General features: G+C 47.0%; 1 protein-coding gene and 1 pseudogene across 3 annotated transcripts in view; both read right to left on the reverse strand.

The window, feature by feature from the left end:
* LOC144132398 (saccharopine dehydrogenase-like oxidoreductase) overlaps positions 1-23,300 on the reverse strand; it is an 87,085-nt gene that overhangs the window by 35,586 nt on the left and 28,199 nt on the right. For 2 of the 3 annotated variants that reach the window (XM_077664784.1, XM_077664783.1), the window contains exon 6: positions 11,336-11,385. In XM_077664784.1, coding sequence (XP_077520910.1) covers positions 11,336-11,385 — 50 coding nt within the window. Of the gene's footprint in view, positions 1-11,335; positions 11,386-17,822; positions 17,960-18,172; positions 18,352-18,467; positions 18,539-23,300 lie in introns of all 3 variants that reach the window. The other variant, XM_077664782.1, reaches the window with a different exon arrangement.
* Positions 11,423-14,731, reverse strand: LOC144132399 (uncharacterized; annotated as a pseudogene).

A 23,300-nucleotide genomic window follows, 5' to 3' on the forward strand; every position in this document is an offset into this window, starting at 1 on the left:
AAAGGTCCGGTATGTTTCTAGTGCCGATTCCGTCAGCATCCCTGTTTTCCACAAAGCTCTCTCTGTTCCTTTAACCTTCTTCTTAACCGATAATTGCTGATTTGCCCCGTTACTGCTGTCCAGATATTTGCTTGTCAATTTTCTAGTTCGCTTTCTCCATTTCGTGTCAGCATTCTTTATATACAGGTATCTGAAAACTGTCCTAGCCCACCGCTTTTCCTCCATCCTTCTCAATCGTTCCTCAAATGCTATCTTACTGCTAGCCTCTCTGCTCTCGAAAGACGCCCATCCCATATCACCCTGTACCCCCTGATTTGGTGTATTGCCATGTGCTCCCAAAGCTAACCTCCCTGCTCCCCGTTGCCTAATTTCCAGCCTTGCTTGAACATCTGGCCTCATACACAGGACCGCATTCCCGAAAGTCAGGCTAGGGACCATCACCCCTTTCCAGATCCCTCTTACCACCTCATACCTATTGTAATTCCACAGTGCCCTATTTTTCATGACAGCTGCATTCCTACTAGCTTTATTCATTACATATTTTTCATGCTCTGTCAGATACTCAACACTGTTATTAATCCACACCCCAAGATACTTGTACTCATTCACTACTTTTAGCACGAACTCCTGTATTCTATGCTCGCCGCCCTCTTCATTAAATATCATGACTGCAGATTTTTCCTTACTATGCTTGAAGCCTAATCTATCTCCCTCTGTACTGCATATGTCTAACAACTTCTGCAGGTCTTCCTTGTTGTCAGCCATTATCACTATATCGTCCGCATATATTAGTCCCGGTAATGTCTGTTTAATCAATTCCCCTTGCTTGAAAAAAGATAGGTTGAAGCCCAGTCCGCTCCCCTCTAACTTGGCCTCCAAACCTTGCAGGTACAACATGAACAACAAAGGGGACTGAGGACATCCTTGTCTAAGCCCCCGCTGTATCTCTACAGGCCCTGATACATTTTTTTCCCATTTTATGAGCACTCTGTTACCTCTATATATATCTTTTAAAAGATTAATTACTCCATTTTCCACATCCAATGTGCCCAATATGTCCCACAAGTGCTCCTGAGTAACGTTGTCATAGGCTCCCCTAATATCCAGAAATGCTAGCAATAAGTGCCTATGTTCCTTTTCCGCAATTTCTATACACTGTGTCAATGAAAATAGATTGTCCTCCAACCTCCTTTGTTTCCGGAATCCATTCTGTAGTTCCCCTAACACCCCCTCGTTCTCCACCCAAGCCTGCAGTCTATACTTTATAATTTGCATCACCACCCTGTAAACCACAGATGTCACTTTTATGGGGCGATAGTTACTTACGTCTGCTTTGTCCCCCTTTCCCTTATATATCATGTTCATTCTACTTAATCGCCATTCATCGGGGACTTTCTCATCCACTATCATTTTGTTCACTACCTGTATTAATGTTTGCTTGGATTTTGGTCCTAACTTCTTTATCAACATAATCGGGATACCATCTGGTCCTGTTGATGTGCCACTAGGAACCTTCTTCTCTGCCCTTTCCCACTCTCCTTGCTCAAGTGAAGCTATTGCTGTAACCGGTCTATCCTCCTTCGATAAACTATGTACCACGTGCTTTGCTGAAAATTTTTCCGTCATCCTTGTTCCTATGTGTTTTATTGCTTCATCCCCTTCTAGTCGAATACCCTCATCTGTAACAATAAACCTTTGTTCTAGCCTAGTTTTATTACTCATTGCATTTAGATGTTTCCAGAATTTTTGGGCTGCTTTTCTATCCTTTTTATTTACTTTTGACATCCATTGGGCACCCTTTCTTCTAATTTTCTCATCAATCAAATAGGATGTGTCCCTTCTACACTTTATGAAGGTATCCCATTTTCTGTCTACTTCGGGTTTTGGTTCCCCCCTCTTTTTGGAATATCTGTGTTCCCTGGATGCTTCCTTGCGCTTTTCTATTGCCCTCTTGACCTCCTCATGCCACCAACTCTTGGGTTTGCATCTTCTCCCTTTTAGCTTTACTCGCACCTTAGCTAGCTCTAGCTCCAGTAATCGAGTTAATTTGGTATAAGTCCATTCTGTTTCACTATCCTCAAAAATTACTTTCTCGATTTGTTTGGCTGCTACTTCCAATTGCTTTTCTGAGTAAAAATTTCCCCCTGATTGTTCATCTTGCTTCAGTCCTACATTGCTTTTTTCTTCTGAAGCTCAACTTGATACGCTTGTGGTCACTACCTAGACTTCTGGAACCATCTTCATCTCTGCTCATTACCCCTAATCTGTTATACATCCTCTGTGACATTAGTGCATAATCTATCGTCGAGTGCAGACTCCCCACCTCCCATGTTATGAGCCCTTCACACTTCTCGGTGCTGTTGCATACAACTAAATCATGCCTGTCACACATGTCCTGCAGCATGCTTCCTGTCGAATCCGTTCGAATCCGTGTACCCATCCAGGTCTTCTATGTGTGCATTCATGTCGCCTAATATAATTATCTCGCCCTGTCCTCCAAGCTCATCAATGTCGCTTGCAATACATTCTAACATTTTCCTGTTTTCCTCTTTGGCATTAACCCCTGTCCACAGGTATACAAAGCCAAGGAGTGTTTGCTTGCCTGCCACTGTTCCTTTTAGCCATAAATGTTCCCTGCATCCCAGTCTAACCCTTTGAAAATTCATACTTTTATGAATGAATGCCCCAATTCCACCTCCCTTTCTGCTGCCCTCTGTTCTATTGCAATATTCCCATGCGTAGTCTGGGTTACAGGGTGGTTGCTCCATGCCTCTAAGATGTGTTTCCGCTAAACCATATACCATTAATTCCTCCTGTCTTAACTGTTCTTCTATTTCCTCCCATTTCAGTCTATTCCTGCCACCTTGCATGTTAATGAAACCTATATCTGAATTAACTTGGCCCTGGCGCTTGCGTCTCTTTCTTCCCCTATGGTTCCATTGTCCGTCTGATCTTAATTCTTCCTTCTCTACACTGGTTCCTTCAGAGCTCTGGGTCCCCCCAAAAAAGCTGTTGCCTGGCGACCTATCCTACTACCCACCTTCTTGCCAGTGGCACCACCGTAGTGGATGCCATCCTGTGCAAAAGGGTGGGGCCTAGCCTCGTACACTTCCCTGTTGACCTCCATCGCCTCGTATCTTAGTCGTCGACTCAATAGCCTAATTACCCGATTAGTCTCCACGACCCTCCTTTCCGTTTCGCGAGCCTGCCTCTGGACCTCTGGGATTGTGCATATGGTCACATGCACGCTCTCAGAGGCCTCTCTAAGCCTACGCATTCCCACCTCCAACTGCGTCTCAAGATTCTGGTTCCTCCCCTGCAGTACATCATTGAGACCAGCATGGATGACCACAAGGTGTTCGCCATTTATGCTGCCCACCACCACCTCCCGGGCTCTGGCCATTGCATCCACCATGCACTTTCCCGACTGAGCCTCCACCTGCACCCGCCTGTCTGCCTTCACTGCCGTCAGAACGCCTCCCTCAACCCTCGCTACATTCGAGTCCCCGACCACCAGAACTCTCCTGCGCCCCAAACTTTCGCTTCCTAATTCCATCTGTTGGCCTCCGGATCGCTCTAGCTGACTCTCCTGCCGCTGTACGCTATTGTCGCGAGTTTCCATGCCCGCTTTAACCTTTTTCATTTCGTTCTCATTTTTCTCACTCAATGCTCGCTGCACTACAGCACTGTACGATCGACGAGCCTCAGCGCTGTATCAGCGCCAGCGCTGTGGCAGCGCCATCTTGCTACTCCCATAGTTGCCTGTACTTATGAGTTGTTTGCTCTACTGAAAATTAAGCGATTGTTTGCAATACAGCTACACAGAACACATTAAAAATAGACCTCTAAAACTTTAAACATCCAAGAAGAGGTTTGAGCATTACGCCAAACTCTTTTTGTTGTTTCAAAATTTCGAATATGCAGACCTGTACAAGAAAACTTGGGAAAGTTTCGTTTTCGTTTCGTCTGCTGTAGCAGCTGTAGGTTACCGACGTATGCTAGTTCATTACTACTTACAGCGTAGATTGCATGACAGAATTAAGATACGGCAGTTTGATATGCCCAAAACGCTCTGCATTACACACCTCTCCGCCCCATGTGTCTGCTCAAGGCACTCCCGAGCATACTCCACTGAGAGCGGTCTCCCTCTTTTTCGACCGTGCGTTCTAGCCACTCTTCGCACTTTGGACTCATTCACTCCCGCCGCTCGGTTCGCTGTCTTTCGCACGAACGTTGCCTTCTCTGCTGGTTTAGGATGTCTGATTCGGTGCCGGGAAAGCGCTGCAGACGCAAGTCGTTTCCCGTTCGCACGTTGGTCTATCGTATCTCTTGCGCGCACGGCGGTCGATCGATCGCACACAAGAATCTGGACTCTGGACCCGTCGGCAGCGTTCAGAGCGACACCCGAAACTACCATAGAAGTCGGCCAAGCAAGTAAGCCCGCCTTCGCTCAAAAGCATAAGAACACAGATAACAAACAATACAATACAGAGAACAGAACCGTCCGCTTATACACGCTCGCCTGTCAGTTGCTCAGGAGATGCCGTAAGCACGCAGCGCGCTGTGGATCCGCGCATCGCGATCTACCGCTTTGTCTCACTCGTGCACAGCGTTTCAGCAGTATGCCGCCATCGTGCTTCATGTGTGAGTACTGTTCTTCTCTGAAAAATTCATAACGGCACTGTCGCGTGTTTTTTTAAGAATTTCCGCTGCAGTGATGAGCAAGGGCACAAAAACGTTGACCGCTTGGCCGTACAGTCCGTCCAGCAGTTCTGCCAACGACATGAGCAGAGCTTGAAGGAAGTAGAACATTACAAACAGAACCCAGCACATGTAATTGGAGTGATCAAGTTCGTTTTGAAGAAATATGTGACACTCAGACTGAGAGAGGAGGCTAGAAAGATAACAGAGAAGGCAAGAGGGGCATATGTTAGAGCACTGCTTACAAAGCAAATCATGTTTCAGCATCAATAACAACCATTTCCAATTGCACTAATCAACTCAATGACATATACATGAAGGAATCCAAAGTTAATGAACAGTCAGTGTATATGTCATAATGAGCCCCTCGATTATCTCCCTTTGTCTGCACCGCAACTTAATGACAATTATTTAGTGCAAAGCAAGGAATGAAGGAAACAGGAATAAACTAATAATAATAAATTTTTACAAGCCAAAGTCGCACTTGGGTTATGCAGCACGCTGCAGAAGAGGATTCTTCAATAATTTTGATACCTAGGGGTCTTACACACGCCGAAAATTTCTTACAAAATACAGAGTACTTGCTGTTCCAACTAGCCGCATTGCATATTCTCTTAAATACTCCTGATTTTACATTATCAAAGTTGGCGTTCAACAACTGTTGATACAGTGACAATAGTGGGGTAGCTTCACCAGTGCATTGTAGGAATGAACCTGGCCAATGTGCATGTTTGTAAAGTAGTATCGCAGTGTAAAATTCAGGACTGTGTTCCATCACCTTGCAACGATCTCGTGTCGTGCCTTATGTCAGATAAATGGCAATGATGCATGACACGGAAGGTAATTATGTCTGTTGATTGTAGTAGAAGAAATAAGAATCATTTTGTTGAAGTTCCTTAAAACACACCTTATATGTGTAATGCGACAACTCTTCACCAGTGCAATGTTCAGTGCAGAAAATGTTTCCGAAGCTAAGATCAATGAAGTGTTCAGCAAGTACTCAAACATTTATTCACGTTAAAGAAATCTAAATGCAAAGAAGTTGCACATTTAAGCTTTTACACAGACGCTCATGTGCATTTCTGAAGGTTCTATTTTCTGGTTTTGTGGGGTTTAACGTCCCAGAGTGGCACAGACTATGAAGTATTGTTCATGCAAAATTACTGTATTGATACTACGTTGAACACGTGTTTTTTTTCCAAGTTCCCCTTAGTACTGCATCAAGGCTGCCCTATTAGGTGTTCAACAAATGAGAGCAGAGGTCTTGGTACTGTTTCTATTTTTTTCAAGTGCATTATTTGAGTGTGTGAAAAGATGTGCAAAGTATTTAATGCTACATTGTGTATGACTGAGACATTATTTACATGTTATGATACTTTTATTTGTCTAGTGTGTACAATAGCAGCATCAGTGAATTTGTGGCAGAAATAAAAAGGAGGTGTTCACAAGCATAACTGCTCAAGTTAAATGACTGTCAACTATGAAACCAGCTGTAACTTTGCAGTGGCAGGTTGTATATTAATCTCACATGATTGTAATTGTGCAGATGCACTGATTGTCAATTTTTTGTTTAACAAAATATGGCCTGAACTTTTAATATTTCCAAAGCTGTACGCAAGCATACCGCATTTCAACGTTTCTCTTTACAATAAACATCTTGCACAATACTCTGTTAGTGCTCTCCGAGTGCGACTTATCCCACATGTCTCATGCATAAAGTTCTTCCATGTATGTGCGCTTTGGTGCTTCGTTGCAAGCAGATTAAACCTTTCGGAACGGAGTCTGTTGCAGATTTTGCGTTGTATTCAAACAGAATTCGCATCTTAACAGGCAGCGGTACAGAAGGCATGCGCTGCACTCTGCGCGAGTGTTGTCTCCCTTCTGCCTCGTCTCCTGTGTGGAACACCAACGAGATCTGACCGCCGGAGAAGACAGGAGGTGGCGATGGTGCACACTTTACTAAAGGGACTCCAGGTTATGCCAAAAGGCATGGGGCATGCATGTTTTATAATACCCCGTACATCAAAACAAGCCTTGCTGAACCTCGCCAACAATCCTCGTTGATCTCAGCTCACACAAACCCAAATCATACGTAATCAGCGGCACAAGATTCGCCACCACCTGGAAGTGTCTCCGTGCGCGCACCGCACCATCGCGAACATTTTGCGCATGAACTAGAAAGGAATTCCACACGGTACGTAAGCAAGCCGCAGCACCATTCCTCGTACAACTTTTTGACGCGCACTGCGAAGCGTGCGGCCATGCGGGGGGAAGTTGTGAGGTTGCCAGGTTAGTACACTGCAAACTGCCGTTAAACCTGGTCTAGGTCGCCTGGACCATGCAGGAAACCTTGAGCGGAGTAACAAGATGGCTGTCGTCCACGGTTATAAAAAAGGGGGAGAGGGTTTACATGGGAGTGCTGCCGCCGCTTTCGCTCTAGTGTTGGTAGTAGTAGCTCTATGGTTATAGCTAATGGAGCTGTATTCATAGCTGTCAAAAGACGCAACACTGATCTCCTCTAGAGGGTACACAACATTAGTTTGGTATGCCTGTGACGTCATACGATTATGAAAATCAACATTTGCTCCAGATGACGACAGCGAATTACCTATCGTCACATTGCAACAGATGAAAGGCGCGAGAGCTATAGTATATATGAGTCTTGGCTTCCCATATGAGGCATCAAGGCATGGGTTGCTAAACCTGCCTGAGCACTGCCACGTAAACTATAGCCTAGCTTTGGAGGTCGTGTGCGAACATTACTCACGCCAGCATGCAAATGGGCCGCGTCGCGAAGCTGAACCCTCCATTACGCGCAGATCGGCAGATCGGTCGCAGCGTTCGAGTGCAGGGGCCCCGGAACATGCTTGAGTGCGGCGGCAGGAGTTCGAGTTTGTTTAGTTATATATTGATGTCACAATTTATTTACATAATATTTTTGTTTTGTTTGTAAATTTCTATTTTGCACTGTTCAAATGTGTACTTGTTAATGCAAAGAAGACTTACATTGAAATACATGGCAGAGAGAGGGCATGTAGATGGGTTTCCTGACGTCAAGGGAGGGTGAAGAATCAGGGTGCTTGCCTGAGGTAAGCTTTATCAGATGTGCACGCAAGGAGCGATTGATTGCATTAAAAAAGTTTGTACATAGTCTGCCTGAATTCTGCCAATCGGGCGTCCTAGAATTGAAGCATTTGTCAGAGATCTCATCTGAGTGCACGGTACCACAGATGAAAGGGGGGGCTTCTCCCTTTGGAAAAAGTGTTCTGCAACAAGAACAACGGAGAAGGAGTGGAGGGCAAGGGGGGCGGTAACCTCAACCCACCCCCTTCCTGTTCTGTGGTCCTTGTTCCAATGGACACTTTTTAAAGCAGTCTTCCAACAAAACTACAGCGTGCTTTCTTCGAACTTCGTGTCAGGCGTTTGCAAACTATTCAACAACTTGAAAGCATATTTGATTCATTTCAAACAGTTTTCAACGTGCTCTATTTGATTCGTTCAGCGAACAAAATAGGAGCATATTCGATTCGATATTCGAAAATTTGGAATATTCACACACCCGTGTCATCTATAGCATACAAATTTTATAGACCAATATTGTTTGATGGTACTGAAACTAAATTTAGTGATGGTTCTCATCTGAATTTGATACAGCAAATAGTGGCAAAAGGCAACATACCTTAGCAACGTTTAACGAATTGTTGTTTGAGCAGTTCAGTGTAAAAGTGGGAGCAATGCCACCCCATTTGGAAGAAAAATGTACCCTATACTCCATTGCAAAAAAAATGGACAGCGAAGCTCAATGAGAATGCACGATTAGCTCGTTCTGTTAAATTAGAGCGAGCAAAATGCAAAAAAAAACTAAAAATTATGAGTTCAAAAAATGTGGTTTTCAAGACTCCTCTTTTCACCCTCAGCGGTACTCTGTTTCCGGAGCACTACTGCAAAGTAGCCGCAGTAGTCATGCGATATGATGACGATAAATAGCTGTTGGCTCTGCGAGCAAAGTTTGCGGGACAGGTTGTTGTTGCAGCGTCGTCGGGGGGGCCATTCCAGTCCGCGGCGGTACGAGAGAAGAATGAAGCTGCGATGGTGACGGTGCGTGCAGGCAATGGAGATGGGAAGATGATTGATAGTGCGGCGAGATATGCGTGCCGAGGGACCATGTAGGGTGGACCTCGTAGATGGTTGTAAAAAAAAAAAACTTGTGAAATAACAAGAGGCTGGCTGCGCCGCAGCGCAGCTGAAGTGGCTGTAAGCCCGAAAGTGATTTCAGATACGATACGCTGGTGCTGTAATGGTATGACGAAAGAATAAACCTAGTGGTGCGGTTCTGTAGAAGTTCCAGTTCATGAGTCAGATAAGCTTGATGTGGGTGCAACAAATGGGTGCTGCATATTCTAATTTTGATTTCGCTATTCAGTGGCTAATAATTTGACTTGCTCGGGCGCATCGCGAAGATGACGTCTTTGAAAACAAGGGATTTTTTTAGCTGCAGATATGATGTTAGTTGTATACGTTTTCCACAAGAGGTCAGCGCACAATGGCAGCATGGGAACGGAGGCAATGCGATAAAGGGACACGAGCGGGTTACGGCGATGGTGAAAAGATAGTACATTGCACTTGTGACGGTTAAGCTCCACTAACCAAATTTTACACAAATTCTCAATATCGCTAAAGTCGTTTTGGATGGATAATTAATTAATGAGACATGTTGAAGGTTCGATAAAGAACAGTCACCAGAAAACATGCGAATTTTACAGGGCACATACGCGGGCCAATCATTCATGTATATTAAAAACCGATGATGGCCCAGAACAGAACCTTCAGGGACGCCAGATGTCACAGGGAGAGAGATGGAAGTGTGTTCATTTACGAGGACAGACTGAGTTCGGTTAGTTACGAATTATTTATTCCATTTAACAACGTCAAAGTCGATGTTAAGGTCAGATAACTTGTGTAAAAGGTGGTTGTAGGAAACTTTGCCAAACCTATGTTTAAATTTACGTAACACAGTGTCATTTTGGAGGCTCAGATCAAGGTTGGCATGCAAGTTATGCATGAAAAGGGCTAGTATAGCACGAAAAGCCTTTCCGGAACCTGTGTTGCGCAGGATGGAGAAAATTCCAATCTAAAAAGGCAATGATATGGGAGAATATTGTTAAGACGAAGAAGAGGTCACTGGTGCGGGACGGAGCGCTCGGGCTAGGCCCGCAGCCATTAAATCATATTTTTATCTGCCATCATGCCGTCCCGTTCCTTGGCTTGCCACGTCGTATCATTTGGTGGAGGTTCGGGTTCCTCATCGTCATCCTGGTCTCTGGAGCCTCACCGCCTTCTGCCCGCCTGCGTCGTGGGCCGAGAGGACCTGGACTCCGGGGCCCAGTTCAACCCCAGCTCGACCTGACCAGAACCAACCAGCCACTTTTCCCCGCCTCGTCGCCAGCCCCGACCACAAGACACGACGACTAGGGTCAGACGCAGTTTGATCCGACGACCCGAAGCAAGACGGCACCCCTGCCCAAGCTGTCCGGCGAGTCCTTAAACACTGACCTTCGGCTCTGGGCGACCTACCGCTGGAGCTGAACCTCCTGGGACAACCGTTCATCAGATAATCTCGTTCACCTTGGTGGCAAGCCTTTCATCTTCTTCTATCCTTTCTGATCATCCTCATCGTCACCTCACCATTCAGAATTCAAGAAATCGATCGGGGGACCCGGGTAATGTTATGAAGACGAAGAAGAGCGCAGTGGCGCGAGACGGAGCACTCGCGCTAGGCCCGCAGCCATTATATCATATTTTCATCTGTCGTCATGTCGCCCGTTCCTTGGCTTGTCATCTCGCATCAATATGACGCGTTACACTACGTCCGGTGCCATGGACGAGGGTGGCGATGGTGAACACCCTCAAGGTTATGTTGCATGGAGCAAATAAAATACCCTCGAAAGCAGAATATTGTACCGCCGTCGCCGCAGCTCAGTTGGTAGAACACCGAACGCGTTATTCGGAGTTCGTAGGTTCGGTTCCCAATAGCGGCATGTGGTTGTTTTTTCTTCAGCTTTCCAGTCATTTAGCTTTAAAAATTAACACATTATTAATGTCCCATTGATAAACACCACAAATTATTTTTTAAAAATCCGCCTATGCGCCTAGGTTTCATTGACTTTTGGCTTCCGTCAGGAGTTATAACAAACACCTTTAACCTTCCCTTGTCTGCTCATCATCTTGCAAGGCACACATGTAGAAGAAATCTGTGCGATAATTTAATGCAAAAATGGTTCTTATGAATTTGGGTCGATGAGGTATGTCGGCCCAGCCCACACAGAAGTGACAAATTAGAAATTCTAGAAACGTGGGCATAAAATAACCGATTTATGCCCGATTTCAACAATTAGTGAAATTTCTGCTGTTTTTTTTAACGGAAACGAACCTGCAAACATGACAAAGGTGCCAAAATTACACTTGCATGTATCACATTTAAGCTGCGTAACACCGTGCACTGCTAGCTTCTTTAAGAGGCCATGAATTCATGGCTGCACTGCGCCTGGGGCCCCCCAAGAAAAAGCAGGCGGAATGCAAGCAGTATTGCTCAGCGTCTTCGAGCACACCAGCCTCGAACGTGCATGCTTCTCACCTCTGGACCTCCCTTGAAGAACACGAATGACTCAACCTGGTCCAAGTCACCTGCATGCCAGCGGCGAAATCAATGAACGTTCACTTTCAACAGAAGCCAGAGGACAAAACAACTTGTCACTACTCTCAGATGCCATTCTTAAGGTCAAATGCGCCAGCGTGGCGACGTTCACGTGAAATAGCCTTTAAACCTCACGTACGGGCTGCAAACGTGCAAGTTTTCACACAGAAAATAATTGAGATTGAAATATTGCAGGACTACAAAGATCAGTACAACTTGCAACGCCGCTTTACACGCTGCACTGTACGTATAGCACAGCAACCAAGCAGCGGAACCTTGCACGTGCGCCATCGCTGTGGCAGAGTGGTCATGGCGCTCGGCTGCTGACCCCGAAGACGCGGGCTCTAACTCAGCCGCGGTGGTCAAATTTCGATAGGGGTGAAATGCTACAAGCCCATGCATGTGGCCCATGTACTCTGCGATGTCAGTGCACGTTAAAGAACGTGAGGTGGTGGAAATTATCCGGAGCCCTGCACTACGGTGTCCCTCTTAGCACGTGTGGCTGGGACATTTAACTTCAAAAAACCAAAAGAAACCTGTGATATCCGGTGGCTGAATTGGAGAGATACCAGTGAGAGCCTGCCTGTACTTTTTATTTTTTTAAGGACGGCGATAAATGTTGGTGACCACAGTTTAGATAGACAGATAAGGAGGAGGAGCGAAAGGCAGGGATGTTAACCAGAAAGGGGTTCCGGTTGGCTACCATGCACTGGGGAAGAGGGATTAGGGGACTAAAAGGAGGAAGAGAGAAGGGGAAAAAGGCATAACACACACACACGCACAACGCTGTCACAATTTGTCACTCAATCCAGACGCTCTCAAGTAGGCAAAGAGTGCCTTGGATGCCTTGAGGGCAGTCGACTGCTGTGGCCACTGACCGAGGATATTTTTCTCTGTTAATGGGCGAGGATCGAGGCGGTCCAGTTTAAGTGGCGGAAGTGCCTTGCTGGCCTTTTAAAGAACGCAGAAATGACCCGAAAAGACACAATTTCCGCGTCCCTTACAGCAGCCGGCGTCCGTCATGTCCTAACTTAAGCAATGGCCGGCACTCTTGTATGTGTTTTGGAACACCCCCTTTTTGATAACTTTTGGAAGTATATCGATGGAAAAACTTTATTTTCGTCAGAACGCATGTGCGGACAATTCCGCGCTAGATAGCCATCAACCCATGGCTGACGGCCACCTGGGTGGCCCACTCCACGGCCTTGGTCTGGACGACCGGGTCTGATCTGGCCAACACGGCCTCCCACTGCTCGAGAGACGGGTCACGCATAATATCCGCCGGTGGCGGCGCTATGCTACAGCTCTATAATATGTTGTCATAGGTTGCCAGTTCCTGACGCCATTTGCATTCCGGCTGAACGTCCGGGTAGATTTTGTTTAATGCGTATCGGTTACAGAAAGATCTCATCTCCAATCTTCGCCAGACGCATTCCTGCGCCTTCACCAATTGCTTGCCCGGGGGCCGGGTAAATTCTCCACTCATGTTTGTAATGGTTAGTAATGTCGTGAAAGCACACCAGCCCATCTCTCGTGGACCTCCCCGGAACGTCCGGCTCACCTGCTCGGCTGTCGAAACCGCGAGCATTCATGTGAGTCGCCTCGTTCCCGGCGTTCCCAGAGTGTTCCGGTACCCAGACAATTTCCACCTCCGTAGTCCCTCGCCCCGTGGCCCAATTTAGCAGTCGTGCCGCTGTGACAGATATTCTGCCCCTCGCCAAATTTCCGATAACTGTTTTAGAGTCGCTTAAAATCAGATCAGCAATAGTATCAGCTATAGCTAGCGCTATCGCCGCCTGCTCTGCAGTTTCTGAGGAGCAGGTTCTGACTGATCCAGAGGTGACCAAGCGGGGACGCCCGTCCACCAATGCAACTGCAAATGCGTCCTTGTCCTTATACTCGGCGACATTTACGTAGACTGCCCCGTTGCACTTCCCATACTTCGCATGTAAAGCTCTGGCTCTTGCCTTCCTGAGGTCCTCGTGATGTATCGGAAGCGCTATTTTTGGGCGAAGGTTCTATCTACAAGCCCTTGTGCATTTTTCGCCTCACCTGAATTTTCATGTCCCCGGAAGGAGCATCAACTCCAATACCGATCCTCTCCAATATGTCCCTCTCTGCTCTCGGTTTCGAAAGCCTACTAAGTTGCATCACCAAGTACGCCTCCTGCAGTTCTTCCAGGGTGTTGTGCACCAGTAACCCCAGCAGCTTTTAGTAGACGCATTGTTAGGCAACCCAAGAACCTCCCTATACGCCTGCCTAATCAGAGCCTCCACCTTGCCTTTCTTCGTCGCATCCACCTTCATATAAGGCGTCGCATACAGTAGTCTACTGAGCACAAACGCCTGTACCAGCTTACACAAGTCATTTTCTTTGACCCCTCGCCTACGATTGGCGATTCTCCTGATTAGCCTAACGGTAGCATTAACCCTATTTTTAAGCCTTTCCAAGGCCTCCCTATTCCTTCTGTTAGTCTGCAGATAAAGACCCAGGATCCTGATCGTTCGGACTTCAGCGACCGGTGCACCCCCCGCCCCTTTCACCTCTAGCGGGGGTGGCGGCACATAGTGCCTCGCATGTATCCCTCTTGGTTTATCCCTAAGCACAAAAAGCTCGGACTTTGGCTGTGTTCTGTATTCTGTCTTTTTTGGGGAAAGGGAGAGTGCGTCTTCCACGAACGGCATCGTTTACTACTGCCTGTGTTTCTCGTCGCCCGTGTGCCCTCCTTTGAGTTTTGTGTGTGTGCGTGTGTTTGTGTGCGTGCGTGAGTGTGTGTGTGTTTGCGTGTGTGTGTGTGCGCGCGAGTGTGTGTGTGCGTGCGTGTGTGCGCGTGCGTGTGTGTGCGCGCGTGTGTGTGTGTGTGCGTGTGTTTGTGTGCGTGTGTGTGTTTCCTACGCACGTGTGCGCGACGGGGTGCCATTGGGGACCGGAGCAGTGCGGGGACACTCCCAGTTTTTGGAGCGCCGGTGTCTGGCCGGGATCGGGTTTCGACGACGGCGCCCGGGAGGCGAGCTGGGCAGCGAAACGGCCGGGTGCAGCTGAAAGCGGCCGGGCCCCTCGGACTCTCGGCAAACAGTGGCTTCTTAGACGGCAAAGAAGAGAGACGTTTGTGCCGGGTGTTCCGTCTGACCACTCTTTGTGTATCCGTAAAGTCAATACAGTTTTCCTTGTCTGTTAAAGAATGCATCTACGAGTCGTCACTGTTTCCTGAATATTCACCGCCGCATGATTCGACTCTCTCCCACGAATTTCTCAACAGGCTGAGAGCATGCAGGTCCTGCCTCCCCTGCTAGTTTTTCCACAATATCCACTGCCTGTTGTAGAGTTTCATCCAATTGTGCGTCAGTGCCCCTTGTTACCCATAGAGTAATGTCGTCCGCATAAATGTATGTTTATGTCCCGATATTCATTCCAGCCTCGGCGGTATGTTGATCAAGACGAGATTAAACAGGAACGGCGATAAAACCGACCCTTTCGGTAACCCCTGCCCCCCAACGGGAAGGGATTCGATTCCTGGAAGGTAGGACTGCGAATATTGTTTGGAAGTGTATAGAACGCAGAAGTGGCTCCCGGCGCCGCGACGTTATACACCTGAGTAAAGCTGAGACCTAGGCGAGTTGGTATGTATTCATACTTGGGAACAGTGAAACAAATACGGGACAAGCGCCGCGCTATGAGCGCTGCTCCCAGCCTATGTAAGTAAAGAAAATGGCGGAGAAGCCTATCTGTGTACTACTTCAATATTCAGCACAGCGCGCGCACAAAGATGCCCTCTGAACCGTATTACAGTGAACTAGAATAGGGGTAGTGTGCTCACTGGCCGGGCTGGAGTGAAGCCGCCGATGTCGAAAAATGGCGGCGGCGCGGTGGCGGCGCTGCTGTCGTGTTCACTGTAGGAAGGCCGGGAAAGTGGCCCAAGCGTATGCGGGGGTAAAATACCGTATCATTGCCAAAAGATCGTGCCTGCGCGGAGTAAACTAGCTTGCATCATGTGCGTCGTTCAACATTAGCGGATGAAGGTTTAATAAAATCTTCATCCGCGCGAACACAGGAAGAGTCAAGTGCGTGGAGCGCAGGCGCACAGCGGCCGCCACTTTGCGATCCTAAGAACTCATCAGCTCAGATTGCGGACTCGACACTAAGCGTCATCCTACCAGCGCGACGTGAAGCAAATGCTTTGAGCCACCAATTGACCATTTGCGGAGAAGTTACTGCGCATGCGTGGTGAAGGCGCAGGCAGCGCCCTCTCTGGGCGGTTTGGTTTTTGGTTGGAAAACATGAGCCAGCCGTGCATTCCTGCGCTGTAGTGCGACGACTGATGTGAGCTGTAACTTCCACGTAACTGACATGTAACTGCAACGCGATTTATCTAAGCTAACCACGTGTTTTGCAACAACGAGACTTGTACGTAATAAAGGCGGAGACGACATACAAGGCGCAAAAGACGAACCCGTTGATGGGGCCAGTAATGCGCACATCCAGCACGTTTCGTTTATTTCGCGCTTACTGCCGAGTACACACTGCTCGGTCGTTCTAGAAGAGTTTTGCCACCGACGCAGGAAAACCGAATTATATATACTAGCATGAACATTCACCATTAATGCTACAATGTGCTACCTGAACAGCGGGAGCACGGCCGAGAGCAGCCTCGCGTATATCCGCGCATTCTAACGCTCCCGCAGCCCGTTAGCACGCAAAGCAACGCTCTGCCGTATCAGCACGAGCCGGGAATGAGATAGTACAACGGGTCGTTTACTAATCATCTAAGTGTGCCCTGAGGCAAAAGGTGTTGTGTTAAGTTAGCAGAAACTCCGGCCCTATCAAGGAAGCGCAAACGTAAACGTCTGTGTGCATTAGGAAAGTGCATCCCATTATACTGTCACACTCGCCCGTGCATAGGCGCACATTCACGCACATTTTCACTTGGTCATTCGGCGCTCCGTTGAGGTAGCAGAGTGCAGGTATTGCCACACATGGTCGTTTTTCAGGCTACAACGCGAAAATAATTCGCTACACCGTGTTTCTAAAAACGGAAATGGGATGTTCGCCTCTTCCATCATACTCTTTCGTTAGCTAACACACGTTTCCGGCCAATAAACAACACTAAAACAACAAAACAAGCGCACGTGAGCTGCTGAACGCTGCCTTGCGCATGCTTGCTCGAGAGCCCCTTTCCAACCAAAGGTACCGGCGGAGCTTCTCTGTTTGCACGACAGGCGGCGCTCGCTTTTCCGCAAATGGTCAATTCAGCTACGGCGTGTCGCTTTATTCCCAATTTTAATGTAGACAAATATCGCTTGGGATCAATGCTAATGGTGGCTGTGAAACTTCACACATACCTGCAGTTCATTTCGCGACTCGCTCACTCTTTTTGAATTGCATGTACCTACCTACCCATCACATTGAACTTGCATGCAGTAACTCCTCTGCCATAGCATCAGCCCAAAGGTTTTCAGCAGATTTGAAGTGAAACAACACACGCAGCCCTTCATCTTCAAACGGGCAAAAGAAATTTATTTACATCGTTCGAGATAAGGAGATAAGCTCCCAGGGAAAAGCAACAGTGGCAGTGGTTCAGCTACGGCTCAACTTCAAGTGCTTGGCCCGTTCACGTCTGCTAGGCCTCTCAGTGTTGACTCCTTTCACAAAGAAGTGAAGCCTGACTACAATGTAAAACTTTACAATTTCCTTGGAAAGATCTGCGTGAAGATGGCAACCAACCTCTTTGCACAACTTTGCTCTGACCACATCCAGGACATCAAAAATGCTCTCTGAATGGAGCTGGCTTTGGCTAAAGCATTCTGTGAAAAGGTTCTCGAGCTTCAGCACAAAATCGTAGAGCTGAGCAGAAGGGTAGAGAGTCCTCCCTTGTCGCAGTATTTGGTGTATCTTGCGAGCTGAAAGCTGTCATAAGTGGATGACATAGTTAGAAGGCCAATGCAGCTTTCACATTTTGCCTTTAAGACACATTTTCGCGCTACATAGCCTGCAATGTGAAAAACTAGTCGTGAGTCACTGTTGACTACATGTTCACTATGATCATGACTCGTTCCAGCCTGACCAACCGGCAATTTCACTGTAGTTCCTGCTGGCATACGACGTTGAGGTATCTCAGCGGCATCTTTATTGTCTACATCAAGCAATGAGGCCAATATGGAATCTTCACAGTTTCCCTGCGATACACATTTCACCAAGCCATAAAATGAAAGGCAGTTTACTATGATTAAAAACTGTGTAGGCGTCGGGTGCTCATTGCTGCCAGATGACTGTCTTATGATACCGAAAAGGTTCTCTAATGGGTCTTGGCATAGCTTAGATGTCATCATGTACTTATATTTCAGCTTTTCTGTGAGGTAAGTCAGCAATTCTAGAGTGCTTGAAATCGTTACACGAAGACCAGTAGCAGTAGAGTTGCTCATGAACCCACCATTGCCCTTAGTACGATCTTCCCACTTATCAATGAATATCAAAAATGCTTTCAGCACAGCAACTTGAGACGAGCTTCGCCGCAGGGCTTCTGCTGAAAAGCGCGAGGTCATCGCTTGGATCAGCTGGTAGATTTTCCTGCAATAGAAAACAAATATTACGTCAGATGCAAAAATAAGAGTTACTAGAGTAGTGCAACTGGGGCCTCTGAAAAGCACTGTTTCAACTTGAGGCGGCACTACCATGTACGCCTTGCACCTATTCTCAACAAAAATGCTAAATTTTCTTCTAGCCAAATAGGAACTTAAACAGCAGAATGCACCTGTAATCAGAAAATGCAGTCATACTTACTTGAAAAAAACTTGAAGTCCTTGAAGCACCTTTGCACCGAACAGCTGGAAGGCGTACGTGACCCTCATTTTCTCAAAGTTGTTTGGCTGCAGATGGCGTGTTGTAATTCCCGGCATCGCCTTCAATGTCACATTATTAGAATCGATTTTGAAGGCTTGCTTCACGTGATCCATGGAGACCTACAAACCAAGATTAATGAAAATGCACAAGTGCATCAATCACGAGTACCCCTTCAAGGTCTCATGTGTTGCTAAAACGCCAGTGCAAAGAGAATATATAGTGAAATTTAACTTACGTGACCATCTGGAGTGTTGAATGGATTCTTCAGAAGAGAGTTCCGCAGACACTTGACCAAATGGGGGAAATCTGACGCAAAGAATAGGCTTCTTGAATGTTCCACAGGATGCCTCACTTTGCATTTCACGGAGGATGCACTGCCCCGTATTCCCATTATGCTCCACATCGTCCTATTCCAACTTGCCCCATCACAAGTTATAAAATCGACAAACAGCCCACTGTTCTCAGCCAGTATTGTGGCTTCCGTGATCACTTGAGCAAGTATTCTATCTTTCATGTTGTTCCTGGTGGCAAAACAGCCAATTATTTGGTTCCATTTGCCGACAAATGGGACGAAAAGAATAACCATGCCATGGTCAGAAGGCATATGCTGCTGGTCAGCCGATGTATATCTTCCCAAATCAACAAATCCTTCAATAATACCGGCTTTCTTGACAGATCAATGCTCAGACAGCTTTACTTCATCAATTACCAAGCCCCCATGCCTCTTGTATGGGTCAATGACAGCAGTCTTGTCCTTTAGCTGCCTCAAAACAGTGCTATTAAAACCGAATGATGATCGGTAGGAGACCATGTGGCGCTTTAGTGTGGATTTGCTCGGCAAACACAGGATGTTTTTTCTCAGGTGCTCGTACAGCCTTGGACTTTTCATCTTCATCATTATACACTCGAGCAGCCACTTTTTAGTGTATCGAGCACCTTTCGCCTTTATCTTCGCAGCTGCAAAACACTGCCTGACAGCTTCCTGCTGTCTAGGTGGAAGATTCGATATTTGTTGCTCTAGAGCATCCTCTTTTAAAGAAGCAGCCTTCTGTATTTGCGAAAGGCTTGATGTTGAGCGCTGCAAACGGTCTGCTAGTCGGCGCTTCTTCTGTGCAAGTGTTTTCAGTTTGAGTTCAGCTGAGTGAATGCACTTTCGGGTTCTATTCACTCTGGACCGTCGTGTGAGCAGAACCCGTCTGAAGTACTTGCAAGAGGTGCACTGTCCATCTTAAAAAGTAAAAAAGGTTGGCTGCAGATCTGAATGCCCTGTAAAACTACATAAACTAAACTCCACATGCTCTGCAACATACGAGAAAAATGTAAATTGAAATATGTCATTACCTACTACTGGAACGGTGGTAAGGCAGCTTCTGCTGAAGTAGACCTCGTCACGGGTGACAGCGTAGTCCTTAAGGTTTATAATGAAGGACGTTCTGGCGGGCTAGTTGGTTCATGATGAACAGAAAGGGCATAAACTGCGCGAACAAGACGGGACGAGAGGCACACAAATCGACAGACAAAGCGCAGACTTCCAACTGATTTTATTTGTGAAAAACACATCGTTAATAAGGCCAGAGAACATAAGAAAAAAATAAGAAAAACACTCTCACCATAGGGTTCAACGATAGAAGCATCAGCAGAAATTTACAGGTTAATCAGATCCGATGTGAACACGAACGTGCCCTTCTAAAAACTCTAGCTCTGGTGTCGACAGCGAGGGCAAGCCAACGCAGTCGTCACCCCTTTTGGCTATCAGGAAAGCTTCGATAACCTCCCTTTCAGTTTTGCTGCGTGCATAGGAGAGGAAAGCAGTTTTGTCTAGGTAGGGAACGCAGTTGCGGCTGTCAGTTTTTGCAGTGTAATGGCAGATTGCTGCCTGTGCCGGTGTGCATCGATCGTCTATGTTCAAGGGCTCGCTCATGGAAGCATGTAAACCCGCCCGCAAGATAGAGGTATCTGGTAGATAACCTCGGAGGCACACCTGGTGAACTTGGTCTGATGATTCTTCTTGCATGACCTGCGTTCCGAACTTGTTTTTTTTCTCTCTTCCGAGAGCATGGGACAAACTTTTTTCAACTTACAAGGCGCTGAAAACACTAAATTTATTCCATATTTGTCTGCCACCTTCTTGATGCTGTGGGAAAGGCAGTGAAAATATGGCATGACGAAGGGAGGGGTCCTGTCTGCACTTGGATCTTTCCTTATTGCTTTTTTCATCCTCTGAAGAAGGCACTCACATGAGCTGCGAATTACTTCCTGAGGGTAGCCCGCGGATTCAAGTCGTTTGACTTGATAATGGAAACTAGATGAAAGAGAGTGAACACAAGACTTATGAAGGGCAGACAAACAACACGACATGATAATGCTACGCTTCACTAACTTCGAATGAGCACTTTTATAAGGTAGGAGGCTTTTGTTGGACCTGGGACTGTAAGCCCAGCAGACATGAACATCAGAAAAATGCAATTTTAAATCTAGATACTGAATGCGGTTGTCCCTTGTTACTTCATGAGTAAAACGGAGTCCTTGCCCCTCAGAGGAGAAGGTGGCGAGAATGCTAGCAACCGTGTTGTCAAGGTCAAGATTAGTACTGTAATCTAATATCACAAGATAGTCGTCAACATAACGAAACACATGGAACACCGGATGCTTTGAAAGCTCTAGTTTCAGGCGCCTGTCAAAGGAAGCCAAAAATATGTCGCACAAAACAGGAGCTACAGAAGAACCGATACAAATGCCAGACTTTTGAACATAAAATTGCCCGTCATGAAAGCTAGCGGTAGAGTTAAGATAAAACTGCAAAATTTCTAGGAACTGTTCTGTGCTAATGTCAGCAGTATTCTGGAAGTCAACTTCACCATGTTCGTCAATACTGTCTCTGATTGCTTTGAGTAAACCATCATGAGGCACGGAGTAAAACAAATCTACGTCGATGAAAAAGGCTGTAGAAGATAACGGAATTCCGTCTTCCAGGACATTTACCAGGTCCTTCGAGCTGCGGATGAGGTAAGGATCACCGCCTGCAAGTTTGTCCAGGTGTGGTTTTAGAAAGGATCCCACAATGTGTTGCCAGCTGCCTCTCTCCGAAATAATAGCGCGAAGTGGGCAATCCATCTTGTGTGTTTTGCCGGTGAAAACATCTCCAAAGAGTCCCTCTCGGCTTTTGAGACCGAAAGCGCGACAGAACTAAGGTTCATTTTCTTAAGGAGCCTGGTAGCTTGCTTTCGCTGTATTTTCCCTTGGAATTCAATCGGATGAAAGTTCTTCAAGTCAGCTTCCCGGGCTTTTTCAGCAAACATTCCCTGTGGCTTCAATGAGCGAGCCCTGGAACATAGACGATCGATGCACACCGTCACAGGCAGCAATCTGTCATTACACTGCAAAAACTGTGACAGCCGCAACTGCGTTCCCTACCTAGACAAAACTGCTTTCCTCGCCTGTGCACGCAGCAAAACTGAAAGGGAGGTTATCGAAGATTTCCTGATAGCCAAAAGGGGTGACGACTGCGTTAGCTCGTCCTCGCTGTCGACACCAGAGCTAGAGTTTTTAGAAGGGCACGTTCGTGTTCACATCGGATCTGATTAACCTGTAAATTTATGCTGATGTTTCTATCGTTGAACCCTATGGTGATAGTGTTTTTCTTATTTTTTTTCTTATGTTGTCTGGCCTTATTAACGATGTGTTTTTCACAAATAAAATCAGTTGGAAGTCTGCGCTTTGTCTGTCGATTTGTGTGCCTCTCGTCCTGTCTTGTTCGCGCAGTTTATACCCTTTCTGTCCTTAAGTTTCCGAGTCCAGCAATCTCCTGCATATTCTTTACAATGCATCGCGCCACGACAGAAATGAAGAGCATCTACTTCTGTCAGAACCTTTACAGCTTCCGCTCGTGAATTCACAGGCCTTTCTTTGAATACAATGCCCCTCAAATACACCGTGCAATGCAGCACTGAGGATACGGGACGAAAAATGACAACTTTTTCCAACACCACTTCATTCCTTGCGTTTAGGACTGACGTGCAGTAAAACGTTGCGTCGTTTTGGCCAGGAAGAGCATTCTTCGTCCAGAACGCTGAAGGCACACTCAAGCTTTCAATGTCTTCTCGCTACAGTGACACGGAAGAACAAGCAAAGGCGTCGGATGGCACAGCGTCAGAGAGACTCTGTTCTGCCAGTTCTGTCACCGAAGTACCGTCAGTGGTAGCAACGCTCGCACCGTCCGCACCCCCGGTATTTTGGCGAGAGCTTTCACAAGCTGCTTTGGATGTGGGCCTTTCTTCGTCTCCACCTGACCGTTTTCTCTTGCTGGGCTGTCTCGGCTGCGGCATTTTGTTTGACAGGTATTTCGGCAAGCTGGGCAAGAGGGTCGGAATGGCATCAGGTGTTAAAGCTGGCTTGCCACGAGGAATACGAACCTCTTCCCCTTGCACGACGTGGACGTAATCGCGAATGACGAAGCGCGTCTCGAAATGTAGCTCACACACAGCACAACTATCGTCAAGCTTTTTGTCCGAGCGACGCAGGTTTCTTTCCCACTGCTCCCTCAAAGCAGCCTCCTTCGGCACGCTGAAGAGGGCTACCTTTGGGCCATCTTTCTTGTAAGCATAGCCGGTATTGCAACCCGGCGCGAAGCAATGGTTCTGCAGGCGACCCGGCATTTCTTTTCCCTTACGGAAATCTTGCAGTCTATCCAGGATGGTACAGCCTCGCCTTGAAGGTTCGTGGGACAAGAAATAATGCCCTAAGCACGCCACGAATCCTCCACAGCAAGCAAAACACATACACAACGCCACAACGACCAAAAAAAAAACAACTCCCAAGCGCGTCACCGTGCGGCGGTGGCTACAGGATGGATGGATGGATGGATGGATGGATGGATGGATGGATGGATGGATGGATGGATGGATGGATGGATGGATGGATGGATGGATGGATGGATGGATGGATGGATGGATGGATGGATGGATGGATGGATGGATGGATGGATGGATGGATGGATGGATGGATGGATGGATGGATGGATGGATGGATGGATGGATGGATGGATGGATGGATGGATGGATGGATGGAT

Source organism: Amblyomma americanum, chromosome 5, assembly GCF_052857255.1.
Source record: "Amblyomma americanum isolate KBUSLIRL-KWMA chromosome 5, ASM5285725v1, whole genome shotgun sequence".
NCBI classification, from domain to species: Eukaryota; Metazoa; Arthropoda; class Arachnida; order Ixodida; family Ixodidae; genus Amblyomma; species Amblyomma americanum.